Source organism: Pezoporus flaviventris, unplaced genomic scaffold (assembly GCF_033815535.1).
Source record: "Pezoporus flaviventris isolate CSIRO_AGI_PZ_B2104156 unplaced genomic scaffold, CSIRO_AGI_Pfla_v1 ptg000025l, whole genome shotgun sequence".
NCBI classification, from domain to species: Eukaryota; Metazoa; Chordata; class Aves; order Psittaciformes; family Psittacidae; genus Pezoporus; species Pezoporus flaviventris.
Genome location: NW_026892573.1, coordinates 22846461 through 22860615, shown reverse-complemented (window position 1 = coordinate 22860615; position 14155 = coordinate 22846461). Strand labels below are relative to the sequence as shown.

The 14155-nt window shown below is 35.4% G+C and overlaps 1 protein-coding gene across 5 annotated transcripts in view; it reads left to right on the top strand.

Moving 5' to 3' along the window:
- The window catches only part of CNTN5 (contactin 5), a 723743-nt gene that overhangs the window by 577319 nt on the left and 132269 nt on the right, over nt 1-14155 (top strand). For all 5 annotated transcript variants that reach the window (XM_061457841.1, XM_061457839.1, XM_061457838.1 and 2 more), the window contains one exon: nt 2400-2502. In XM_061457841.1, coding sequence (XP_061313825.1) covers nt 2400-2502 — 103 coding nt within the window. The remainder of the gene's footprint in view (nt 1-2399; nt 2503-14155) is intronic.

The window sequence follows — 14155 nt, the reverse complement described above, 5'->3', positions numbered from 1 at the left end:
TTTGTTGATATAAAATTATTAAGGCTGATTAAACTTTAACTGTGAAGAGCTGCAAAAGGATATCACAATAATAGAGTGGATAGGTGATAAATAATGTCACCCAGTACAAATCTATGTAACACCCAAACCTAGAAGTATAAATACCTTTATTATATATTATTGGTAATTAGGGTGCCATTGTGAATGAACATCAGCTCAAGTGCAAAAAAGGCAAATAGAAATGAATTATGATGAAAACAATAAGAAACAAACAAAAACAACAGAAGAAGCAAAAATGTGATAGATCTACAGCTTCATTATTGCTGTGCGGTTCTCGTCTTCCCTTCTCAAAATGATAGAATGGAATTTGAAATGGTGCAATATAGGCACTAGGAATGATTGCAAGTTTATTAAAGGTTCACTTTAAGGAAGGATTAATAGTCTGGGATTTTTCAGTCTATAAAAGGCACAGCTAAAAGGGTATATGACAGATATTGTATAAAATGAATGATTCAACTGAGATGAATCAGAAACTGGTATTCATAATCTCACACCAAAAAAAAAAGAAGGCCAGAAATAGTAAAAGGAGTCGCAAGGAGTGTAATTAAATAATGTAATTTATTGACGCAGTACAAGCCTATGGGAATAAAATTTTTATGACAGATTAGACTAGGAAAGATTTCCGTCAAGTCTAGGGAAAATGGCAATTCACTACAATTTGGTTGATGCCCTGACTTTATTTTAATACCCAGGACACAAAGGTTAATTTTGTTTTTTCTACCAAAAAAAAAAAGCCTTTTAAGCTTTAATGCCAGAATTGTTTCAGAATTTGTCTTTTCAAACAACGGGGAGTATTCTTCCACAAGTTCACAAAGCAATGTCAAAAAGATTGATTTAGTCATGTTTTCTAGGATAATTGTGTTACTACTGCTAGTACATGTAATACTTGCATGATTATGTTTTTTAGAAAAAGAAATCTCCTGCTACTTATAAAGCCACATTATTTATGGAATTGCATTATTTGAACTAAAAGCATTTTGTGCTTTCTACTTCCATTGTTTGATTCACGGCAGACGCATTCAGATTTTCTAACTCAAGTTAAGCCCCCAAAGACATGGTTAAATGCATATAGTTCAGACTTCCTCTCAGAGGCAAGCTGCAGGAGCCTGTGGGACAACAGGATGAAGACAGCACAGCCCCACTGTAAACTCCTGAGTCCATATGAAATATTTGAAGAGCTAGAAATATATGTTTACCTTTTCAGCCTTCTATATTATTTTTTTCTCTAATGGGTTGTTTTCTCTATGGGTTGTTTTCCATCTTTTTCTGCCAGCTGGTCTTCTCTGAGCTGCATTTCTCATATTCTTCTACTTCCATGTTCTTCCTTCCTTTCTCTTTCTTGAATAAGATATCTGTTGTCTTTCTTTTGCTCTCTTAATCGCTTGCTCTAGAATTCTTTGGAGACTCTTGACTGATTTTTATAGATCCAGGATAGACTTGTCTTCTTGCTGCTGTGTCCACAAGCCAAATTTTATTCAGTTTTCCTCATCTAAAAATCTGAACAACTTTTAGGTTATTTAATGTTGCTTTTACTTCCTGAGCATCACTTAGCCCAGTGGCCCATCTTCTGTCTAACTGAACAGCGCTGTTAGAGTCATATTCTCCTGCCAAGTCAATCGTGACATTTCCTCTAAGATGCATCAGATACAAACCTCTCACCTCTCCTTAAAAAACCTGTCTCCCTTCCCTGGTAATTTCTCATTTCCTAAACTCTTGTGATTCTCCAAAGCTGTCAGTCACTCCACAGCAAATTCAAGATAACTATATTGATTTCAGTTTATATATTTTTTCTCATTCCTAAATTTTTTTCTAGTTCTGTCTTATGGTACTGTGTTGTCCTGATAAAATTAATCATCTGAATTAAAAGGTAACTGAAAATGAATAACTGGACTTTGTATGTGTTTGCATATCTGTGTTTGTATCTGCTTGCTTACACAAATGCTGTTACATCAGTTGAATTTTTCTTGCTGAGCTTAGAAGGTCCTCAGTTGACTACAGCATGATGATGTTGATTTATTTGTCATAAATATGACTGCAGTAGTAAACAAAGCTTTGGTCTCTGGAAATTCTTGCCCCTTTCAAATGGTTTGCCTGCTTTAAACTTTCAAAATGTAAACATTAACCCGTGTTTGAAAAAACAAATCCTTTTCCTTAAGCTCACTGTTGTGCTGCTGGTAACTCTGAAGAGCATTTTAGAATATGTACTAGACCCGAGCAGAGCATATCAGAGGAAACAAGGCTATCTCCGTCAGTTTACTGCTGGGAAGGTTCAAAAAGCAAGCCACGGCGTTTTCCTGTGATTATCTCAGCAAGTAGAAAACTGATGATATTTCATATTCTAAACATTCCTTATTTTCCAGGTGTGATGGGGGAGTATGAACCAAAAATTGAAGTCCATTTTCCTTACACAGTTACAGCTGCAAGGGGAACTACTGTTAAGATGGAGTGTTTTGCACTTGGCAAGTAAGTACAGATTCTGTGATAATTAGACATCGTTGTTTATTAAGATTTGACATGCCTAATTTGTGGTTTCATTATTTTGCTGGATTTCATTATCACAAACAGTTCTTACTGCACAAAGTAACCAGTTGACTAAATAGCCAATTATTAATTCCCTTCCCAGCCATTTCTGTGGGCAGTAATTCATTCAAGTTAAAAGACTGTGTCAAAATGAAAAGTAATATTCTTGTAACAAAAAGAGGAAAGTTGGTGGGTTTTTTTTTTGAGAAAAAATTACCAGACTCACCCATTTTAATCACTGCAATACCATAAATCAGTAAATGAGAGTTTATTCTGCCAAAATATTAAAGTTGGAGAATAAACAAGATGAGTTTTTTGTTTTTTCTTCCCAAGTTAGTAGCTTATATATGAAAATAAAAGCACAACGTTTTAAACATGTCCTAATACACTTTGTAGCAGTGCCAATTCTCTTGTTTCTACCTGACCTAATAGCACTACTAGAGAACAGGTATTTAGTTTTCTTGTCAAAGGAGGTTTTATATGTTTATTGATAAATCAATTTAGGGAGAGAAAGTTTTTAGAAATACTTCTTTGCTATTTCATATAAATTATTTCATTATTCAGATTACAGAATATAGTCTGAAATTGATAATATATCAGTTTTATTGTGGCAGTTACTGTTATTATCACTGCCAAAAGTAAGGTTTGGAAAGCTAGTATACAGTTAAACAGAAAGAAATTATTCTTCCTTCTGTACATATACGTAGCTAAAACCAGATGTTCCATTAGTGATGTTTCACTAGAGACATATACAAAAATAGAAAGGGTTCGTTTTTTTTTCCAAAACAGACCATTAAATTCTATGTGGGGGTGTGTGTACTGAAAGAAATCTCACTGTATTGAATTCTTTTCAGTTTTTTTTTATAGTGGTGTTCCTTTTGTACATCTCCTGCACCCCACAAAGTCATGCTGCTCAATATCATATATCCTGCTTGGTTTCATAGATCACAGCTAATCAAGGCATATATACAGGTTTCTTACAGCCTGGCTTTTATTAAGAAATAGTGGAATGATTTGTCTTTGTAACTCCTGTGGAGGAACTTCACAAATCAGTTTAGCCCAAGCAGTAGCATATCTTACATGCCAGTTCTTACTTACCTTAGTAGGAGCAAAGCATAAGAGGAAAGGAGTTCTGAAGCAACAGTCTGTTTTCGGAGGATCACCACTCCAGCTTGCTCAGCAGGTCTGGATTTCCAAAGCACATATACAAAGCCTGACTCTACTACCCAAGAGGACTTTAAAAATGTTTTTATAGTATTTTTGACCTTCATGTGTCGCTGGATTTTTTTGTTCAGATTTTTCTGTTAACAGGTCTTATTTACTGGCTGGATGATACATGTCTTAAACTTGCTTTCCTTCTTGCCTGTTTTTCCTGTTTGACCAATATCCGGATATTCTCAGTGAGCAGGTCAACAGAAAGTGTTAATGAAGAATTACAGAGAAATTCTGAGAAAGTATTTGAATTGCATTTGTTTAGGCCTAGTGAAGTTGAGGGAGTGACGGAACATAGCCAAAGCAGACCAAACAAAAGGTGGGAGACCATAGCCCACATATCAGGAGCCATTAGAGTAACAGTGGCTTTTGCAAATTCATTCACAACTTAAATGTAAGCAGTAGCTTAGAAAACAAATGTGAGAGAACTTCTGTAGGGTAAAACTTGTATTTTGTGTTATATATGGTAAAGAAAAGGAAAGACGTACATGAGAGAGGACAGCAAAGCAATAAATAGAGAGATTCCCTGAAATATACGAGGAAAAGGGCTGTTCTGCAGAGGCTGGTAGCTCCAGGCTCTCTACTGTCAGTGACACTAACCAATTTTCTGCCAGGTCAATAGCTGGCAACCAGGACGTTTTAGGCTCTTGGCTACGGCTGAAGCAGTAACCAGTGTGTTAGTTCTTATTTTCCTCATTTTGCTGGAATTAAATTCTAGTAGCTGACAGATTACAAGTCAACTGTTACTTTCTAGTGAGTCAACTGTTACTTTCTAGTGAAGAGGAAGCATGCCACATGTCCTTCATAACCGTAACTGACAGGCAAGAAATGCAGCTACTGATACCTTCCATCATCAGCATCCTGAGATTTAGTACTGTCAAAACCAGTCAGTCACTATTTAGACAGCCACATAAGGAAGGTGAAGGTTAACAGAAAGGCTTTGATTAGCTTATTTCCAAGTTCATATTTAGCATTAACCTTTAATAAACAAAAAACAAAACAAAAACACCTGAACGATCAAGGGATTTAAGGTTATCTAGTAAATTGACCCCATTTGCTGCTATTGTAATGGGCAGCTATTTTTACCATGCACATTCCTTATCTTTCACAGCCATTAACAAACAATCAAATCAGATGAGTTGAAATTGCTTTCAACCTGATATGGTAATAATTACATGAATGACATTTCAGGCCTCATTTGAAGCCTGGAGGCTGAGGTAAAGATGCATCAGCTTTCCCATACATTTTCATAATTGTATTTTTTTTGTCGTCATCTCTTATTCCTGATAGCTTATAAGGATCTTCCTTGTTACACTGCCATTACCTAACTGAATCAGCACTAATTTGTTCATTCTTTATTTAGCATTTCGAGATCTGGTGGTTTTAATTCTTACTGTAAATTACACAAAAGTTGTTACAGTCTCAAACCCAGTGTGCTTCTGGTTTTCTCATGCTTTAATTTAGCTGTCTGAAACACTCTTTTCTCTCCACTGTAATTGTGAGAATGACAGATGTTCCAGTGAGATTTCCTGAAGTAGACATTTGGAAAATATTCCAGAAAGAGAGTAGTCTTTAGTTACAGATTAATGATTTATTAATAGCGTTTATTTAAAACTGCCAGTCAGTATGTCTGTAGTAATTAAATAAATTGGACCTGTGCAGCTTTTGTCTTCAAACTAAAAACAAATGTCTTAATTGCTTGACAGACAGAAATTCTCTGAGAAGGATTTTATTCTGATCCAAACAATATGTAGTTGGTCCCCTTACAAGTGAAAATATTATGTTACTGATGCCACTTACAAATAGGCATTGTTGTTGCTAAAGAATTCGAAGTAATACAAGAGTGAAATCTCTCAAAACAATGTTATTTGTCTTAGATGTTGCTGCTTATAGTGAGCATCAGTCATTGGCTAAGAAATCCCTGCATGCATCCATGATTTACTGCTGAGGTATAGCAGAAGACATGATAAAGAGAGGAGTCAAAAGAAAATAATTATTGTATTAGATATCAGAGTGTACATTTTGCAATTAGCGATGTTTGTGATTTGTGATGGATATTTATGCTGGCCCTCTTTTGTGGAAAAGTTGTTTTTGCAGCCATATCCACTGTCACATCCACTTGATAACTTTTGTTTCAATTGTTATTAAAAAAGGTACGTTTCATATACGTACGAATATATACAGTTATATATACCAATACATTTTCTCATTTTCTGCCACCCATTTAATTATGTCCTTTTTTAACAGGAACACTTGAATTCTTGTTTGTTTTCTAACATGACAGAGGAACATATTTATTAAAAAAAGAATAATTAAAACACAAAACCTACTGGAAATAGCAAAGTATTAATATCTTCTTTTTTGCATGAAAACAGATTTATATCTTTTTAATTTACATAATTGTTAAATCCTGATTAAGATTTACATTAAGCATTGATAAGGCAAGATATCATTTTAAAACAGAGAAAAATATTTCCTTTAAAACTTACTGAATAGAAGAATTCAAAACATCTACATTAAAAATATATAAATCTAACCAGCAGTATGGTAATATTTGCTTTTGAGTAACATGATTTTCACTGCTTGTGGCTTCTGTTATTTAAAAAGACAAGCCAATTTATTTTTATAAAACACATAAATGAGCTTACTGATAGCGAGGTTATTCTTTGTAGTTCAATAAACCTGTTTTTCCAACAAGTCCATTATTTTAATGTCAGAAATTAAGTTTATTATGTAAATCAAGAAGACAGATCATGACTTTGTTCTTTGGGTAAATTTTGGTGAAAAAGCCATCATTTCTCCATCTGACACTCTTGCACAATTCAAAGCATTGCTGGCTTTTCCTGCTGCAGAAATACAATTTGTCGGGTACTGCCTTCTGTGACAGCAGGATGTCATTTTAATTTTCTCTAAAATTTTACTGACTTTGCTCCCAAGAATATCTGGAGGCAGCTGGTTAATTCTTTCATTCCTTTTCTGCATGTACTTTTTTAAATGGAAGAATTCTGATGTCTTCATTTAGCTCCTCATTAGAAAGATATGAAAATAACACTTTTAAAAGGACTTTTAAGTCCTCCACCACGTGATATATTCATTAATCAAGCATTTCCAGTGAAGGCCATCCAAGCATACTTTAATACTTCCTGACCTTGGAGTATAGTTATCTCCTAAGTGATTTTAGACTATTATTTTAATGTGGAACTTAAAAGTAGGCAAGGATGGAAATATATGGCTTTAGTAAGAGCCTCAAAATGAACAAGTTTTCATAGCTTGAACAATGATACAGGACTGGTTTGTCAAAGCTCACATGAAAAACTGTAAGTTACAGTCATTGAGCACAAACCCTTTCTGTCAGACAAAAGCAAGAAAACGGAAGTGTCAGAACTCTATCACTCTGTTTTTCCTTTTATTTTTTTTTTTTTTCTGACATATAACTCTAGGTTGATTCTTTGTTTCCCTTTCAAGTAGTTCTTCTACACCCATTCTTTCACACAGATTTTTTAATGTCAAATCATATATAATGCACACACCCTACCTGACCCTCACACCTCACACTTCAGCATATTCCTCACTGCATTTTTGGTCGTGCATCACACCATACAGCAGCTTCTATTTTATTCTGCTTATAAACTTCATACTGCTAAGGTTTTCTGGCTCCAGCCAGAAGAAAAAGAGTATATACAGTTTGTATTATGATAGTGCCAACAGCCAATTTTGAGTGAGTAATCTTATTTTCTTTCTCATTAGAACAAACTAAAGGATGTGGGCTATTGCTGTGCTTGTAGGTTATCAAAGCTTTCGTCTTTGCTTCTAAAATAGGATCCCTGGGCCATGTAGACTACTAAAAGGATTGTTTTGCTAAAAAAAAAAAAAACCTAAGTTTTATGCATCCTTTTTTTCACTATGATTATTTTTTTAAACATGTAGGTGACACCTAGAGATTTTAATCAAAAGAGTCGATGGAGAACAGTGCTGACAGACAATTTTTCTTACTAACCCATATGCTTGGTTTTCTGTATTTTTGAGAGAGTGCTATTTCTGTAAAATAATAACATCTACACTGTATATTGATATTCTTTCTAAATGCTAGGGTGTTTCACTTTACTAGTATCAAGACTATTCTTATATTATGAAATATTTTTAGTTAAGAATAAAATAGAGATATCGACTTACTTTTATTACTGAATTATGATGAGGCTGTCATGATAGAAGCATCGTTCATGCTGTTACATTAAAGTTGCTTTAATCATTCTGTTGTAAACTTTTGATGAGATTCGTAGCTCAGTCATAAACATTCATCCCATCTGTAATATGACTTGCAAGAACTCAGCTGATAGTACATTTTTAATTCTGGCTTTCAAAATAATATAAAATAAAATAGCATAAAATAAAGTAAAACAAATAAGGTGAAGTTGCGTACATTTAGGTCACGGAAGTGAATGAAATTTATTGACTTGTAGTCTAGAAAATATTCTAAAATATCTTGAAACAAGAAACCGACTCAATTCTGATTAATAAATATCTCAACGTTTTAGATCCGTAGAGTATAGAATTTTAACTTATCTCCTTGAGTTGATTGTCTTTTAATAGATTTTTTAAATTGTGCTTCAGGCTTCTATTATAAATGCTATCATTTATTGTATGCCACTATCAATATTTTCATTGAAGATTATGTACATGTAGAGAGAGTTTAATGTAGATTTTGAAATATACAAAGATTAAAGCAAAAAATGGATAAGTGAATATTATATTTAAGCAAACGTCAGTGTGGTGATACAAAAAAAATCTTTATGATCTGGTGAAGGGCACCTGACTATAATGTTGGAATACTACATGAGGTATCTGAAGAAGTTATTTTTCCTGGTTTTGATCATTAAGACGATGCCATAGGGTAATGGCTATGAAGAAGGCTTCTAGATATTGCAAATCTTTTTGAAGGTGTAAAAAGATAGACTTTGCAAAGACACGTTGGATGTTTCTGTGAGGTCTGGTCAGTGTTTGCCAAATCATGTAATGAGGAAGAAAGTAATTTCAGAAAAGAAGGAGGCTTAAAGGCATCCAGGAAGTACATCTTTGGTCAAAGGATTTATAGTGCCTGGTTCCTTTCTTTTCTTCTTCTGAAACTCAGCTGTATGTGACTTTTGCCAGCAACACAAAATTCACAAACAATAATCCTATAATGAGTCACAGGTCCAGGTTGCACAGTTCCCTACACATGCAGTTAGCCATCTGGTCCCTCAACATAGTGAATGCAAGTTTCCAGCATTACACCATATCATTTCTTACCTGCAAAGGACAAAACTTTACTCTTTCTGCTCTTCAGATTTGTGAAGTAAGACTTTTTCTTTCAGTCTGCAAGTTAAAACTATGACCCAGGTTTTCTGTCTTTCTCCCTGACTTTAATCCTTTTGTTGGCTGCTTTTGGCTAATCAAATATTGCCTAATTTATACTGTTCCAGGATGTTTCAGAACTAGTATTTGGGTTTTGGCTGTAGACAGCAGGATTATTCTTGCTTTCAGACCTTGCAGGCAGCATCTTCTGCTATGAAGTGACAAGAGAACCTGACAAAATCTTCCCATAACATGACCCCTTCCCACTAATCCACCGTTAAAGAAAAGGTCTCATGAGGATTTCTATTTTGAGATCAAGTTCTTTTCTGACATAAATCTTTTTAATACAAATCTATGAATTCACCTTTCCTTCCAGCCCTGGTAGCATGGTAAAGAGTAGCAGACCAAATGCACAGTTTAAAACAAACTTAAAATTAAGTTCTGTCCTACTCTGCATCTCAGGGGCATTGAGATGAGTGAGTGGTCTAGGTGGCAAGAAGCAGCTGAATATTATTGCATGCAAACAAGGGAATATAACATGAGTCATACTGTTACATATATATATACGCACAAAATGGTATTAACATCTGTGATATAAAACAGGCTTCACTGTTTTCAGGGCCAGGTATGACAGTCCTGTTGGGCATTTCTTTGGGATATGTCAGCAAATCTTTTCAGTTTTGTGGCAGTCAAGAGACACTGAATCATAGTATCAGAGAAATATAGAACATTTTGTGAAAGGTTTGCATCCTGAGTGTCATGCAGGATTTGCAGAACAGAGAGAAAAGATTTTTTTTAATTCAATCCATTTGTAAGCAACTACTTTGTCTGAAGGCATTTCCCCTCCATACATGACATACTGTGACTGACCTTTGCTTAAATTCAGTGACTGGCACAAGCACAGCTTTCTCCCCAAGTATAAACTGTTTTTTTATCTTGGACAACTGTATGAAAAGCCTCAGGAAATGAGTGCCTCTTTGCTAAGTATACACATACCTCATGGAATGGCCATTTATCCCCACCAGCTTCTCCTTTCTAGGTACTGTCTTTCAGAAATGATTAAGCCTCCTTGTACTTTTCCATGAACACAGAACAGTTCTTGCCTCTTCCCACAATAATAGTGACACACAGAAACAGCTTTGATATTACAGATAACATGATTCTATAGTAAGGACATTCAGAGCACATTAACAGCCCTCATTTCCACTGAATCCTGGTGAAAGTAGCACATACATTGTTATCCCCTACACAGAGCTGCGGGTCAAAACAGAATATGAAAGGACATGATGAATTACTACATTGATAAATGCAGGGTTGGAGGTTTGAGAAATTCTAACCAGATTTAATATTCAATTTGCTGGCAAAAAGGAAGCTAATTGAGACTTGTCTTTTAAATGTATCATGGAACTCGCAATTTAATGACGTGCCAAGATCCCCGGCGTGCATTAAATGGAGCAAATCATTCTAGATGCTATACATCCAATTCCTTGTTGAAACTATGGATTCAAATATTCAGTGGATTTTTTTCTACATACAGGAGGATTACTAGGGGAACAAGGACTGCTAGCATCTTAGTATCGTTGAGTATTAAGCAAATTCTCAATGTAGAAGTCCAGGGGTAGTAATTTGCCTTCACCCTGAAAAATAATTCTTATCATGATGTTCTATTTTTCATCTTCAGGTCACAGACACTTAAAATGGCTGTTTTCTCTTTTTAAAAGCAGGAAACTGTGGCATAGGTTATTAAGATAGGATAATTTGCCCAAAAACAGACTGCAAGATTTAGACAAAAACTGGTATAGAAATATGCGTTTCTAAATCCCGTAGGACAAAAAATCATGTTCCTCCATGTCCCTTCACTCCTCTTCTTACTTTAGGAACTCATTAACAAAAGTTAACACCATCAGGTGCCAAACCTGGAAGCTGTGAATCCTACTGTTAAACAACTGATAACAAAACAATTCCAAGAAGGAGATGAACAATCTCAGTAGAACAGCATTTGTCAGCATTGTAGGCAGGGATCTCTTTTCCCCTGGAAATAAATTTGTGATGGGAGGAAAGAACCTTTTTAAACATGAACATGGCATCTTCAAGCTGAGTTTGTTTATATAAGACAGAAATAGAACCAGGAGGGTTTTTTTTTTTCTTTCTCTTTTGATAGCACATATTGTTTATGTCAAATAAATCTTTCTAAGACTTTCATCAATCTAAAGTTCATTTTTAACTCATACTGAATAAGAATTTATGTCATAAAGTGCTAGACCAGGATTGGATTTTGTTCTTATTTTTCAGGATGGATTGATTTCTGTCTTCCTTGAAGTGGGCTTGTTCTTGCATAGATTTCATAATGCTGCTACAAATATTGCAGTCATTCATGCAATGTAATAAAGATTCTTTGGTAAATCTCAAGAAGCACTACCAGGCCACATTCTGCCTTGTTCTGATTAAATGCTTCTTATGTACATCTAAAAAATAAGAATTAATTGTTTTTACCATATGTCATGTTGAAAGTGGGGAAATAAACCCACCAAACTGCAAATCTCTGTCAGTAGAATGTAATTTTTGAAGAAGCAGTATTACCAATCCCTTCACTTTCTCTCACAGCCATCAAAGAAGACTTTTAAATGCTACTACAAACTTTGTTCAGTAATTCAGGTAGTTTTGCTTTAGGTTCAAAGGTGGAGGAGTGTTTTGTTCTTTTATCACTCTGAATTTACAATCCAGAAGCACATATGCTGGGGAGTGATGGCGATAAGATTTGCATGAAAAAGAGTTTGGGAATGAGCTCTGAGGCCTTGGTCCTTGACAAGCCCTGGGGCGATGAGTTGGACCACTGAAGGACAGGAAAGGTCAACAAGCAAGGCTTGGGAGGATGGGCCAGGATGTAGTTGGGGGGGAATCTCAGTGGGAGGCCAGAGGATGTGGGGGTTGTGAGAGGGTCTGCAGCATTGTGATTGGACTATTTACCTGCAGAGTTTTACAGGGGCCAATGAGATTGAACATTGTATGTATGTGCAGGTTGGGAAAGTACCGAATAAGGGGACGCGAAGGGCTTGGTGGTAATAAATGGGGATTTAAGTCTCTGCATCAACTTGAGTCCATGTGGTGAAATGCCACACATACGTAAGCTTCCTTTCTGTGCCAGAGGTAGAGAGTATCAGGAGGAAACATATTCTGTCAATTGTCAATGGTAGGCCCCATAGTTAACATTGTTGTATTTCTCTTCAGGAATTCCCACAAAGAAACAAATGCATATACTATTATGTGGTACAAGAGCTTTAAATCCAGCACTTCCAGAATCATCGCTCTCCCTGTCTTCAAAATCTGTAGCTGATCAGCAGTTTCAGATCAGCAGCCGACCAGATTGTTCAAAGGTGTCCTGCACACCCCAACCTGGGTTTACATTATGATTGGTGGCAGACCTTCTTTTTTTTTCTGGAAGTCCTGGAGTCATTGTAACTAGCCCTCTGGAATTATGTCTACACAGGCATTAGCCATATCTGTACAGCAGATTTAGGAAATTCTCAATTAATGAGCCAGCTACAGAAATTCTGCCTCGACAAAGTTAGGAAAGGAGCAAAATGACATGAGAGATGGCCAGTTATAAAATAGCTTTACACAGGGAAAGTAAACACTGTTGTACTGTAGTATTGTGGATCTGAGAGTCCATATGAACATGTGTTATCCATATGAATATATATTATCCTCCATACTAACACAGCAGATGTCATGTATATATTTTGCTTTTCAAATTCCTTCAGATTATCTTCTCAACAGCCTTGATCAAATCACAGGCTATTATTTGTTATGTCTTTAATACTTTCCAGAAGAATGTCCACTTATTTCAGAGTGACACTGGCCAGCAAACTGATGTAGGATGTCATACAGAGACTAGAAAAAGAAAAAGGATCACTGAATGATGGAGTTAAAAACAAAGCTTACTTGTGTCCTTATTTAATAGTTGTAGTAGCTCAACATCTCTTCCATCCCACAATATAGCATCTGCTATAGAACAATGACATAAATGTAATATGGAATTTTGCAATGTGTCCAGCACTGAATCAAAAGGAGGAGATGTTCAAGTCTTTTCTACTAAATTTTTCATCAATAACAGCTAAGCTGTTATGATTTTATTAAGAGTAAATAACATTTTTCTAAGTTTCAAATGGAGAAACCAAAGACTACAGAGTAGCTTTTTTCCTTTACTCATGACTTGTGAAGTCAATACCTCACCTATTGTGAATCTCCTGTTCTCTTGATTGATTACATTGGAATCAGATGACTCTTGTGTTCACTATTAACTTGAATTTAAGAATTTGGAAAAAGCTTGAAGTAATTGCTTTAGGCTCTGATCAGTCAGCAGAGGAAATCTTCTGCAGTATAATTCACTATGAATAATGAATCATTATAGGTAACAAATCATTATCCATAGCATTGTTTTAGATGTTAGAGATGCTCTGTGTTAGGACATGAAGTGTGGAGAAAATGACATGAAGCCAAGCAGGCACGCTGTCCTTGCTCTGTGCCATAAAGAACAAGCCAGCAGAGAAAGCATATCTACATTAGTATGTGACACTGATACATGCATCGTATCTTTTTAGTACAGTAATAGATGTGTTGATGGGACTTGCAGACCTAGACTTCTTCCTGCACACAGGCTTCAAACTCATTGTCATTTCCTCCTATTTCTATTCTTAAATCACCAGTACTCACTGCTTCTATATTTCATGAATACTAACTGTCTTTTAATAACGAAATAAAAGGAAAAGTTATTATCTTGTCTCCTAAATCTCTGCAGCTTACCCTAACTGATTTATATGGAACATTCTAAAGGTAGAGTTGTGTGAATAGCTGATGGTCATTTCTGGAAAGTATGTGATGGAGAGAATTTCATGATACTCCTTGACATTTTAATCCTATATAATTATTCTGTAATAATTACAATATATTTAACTGGGATGCAAGGCTGGAGGGCATAAGGAGAAAGGTTTTCTTCCTAGTGTCAAATACACAGGCATGATTTGGTTTTCAAGATACGTTATGATGTGAACCT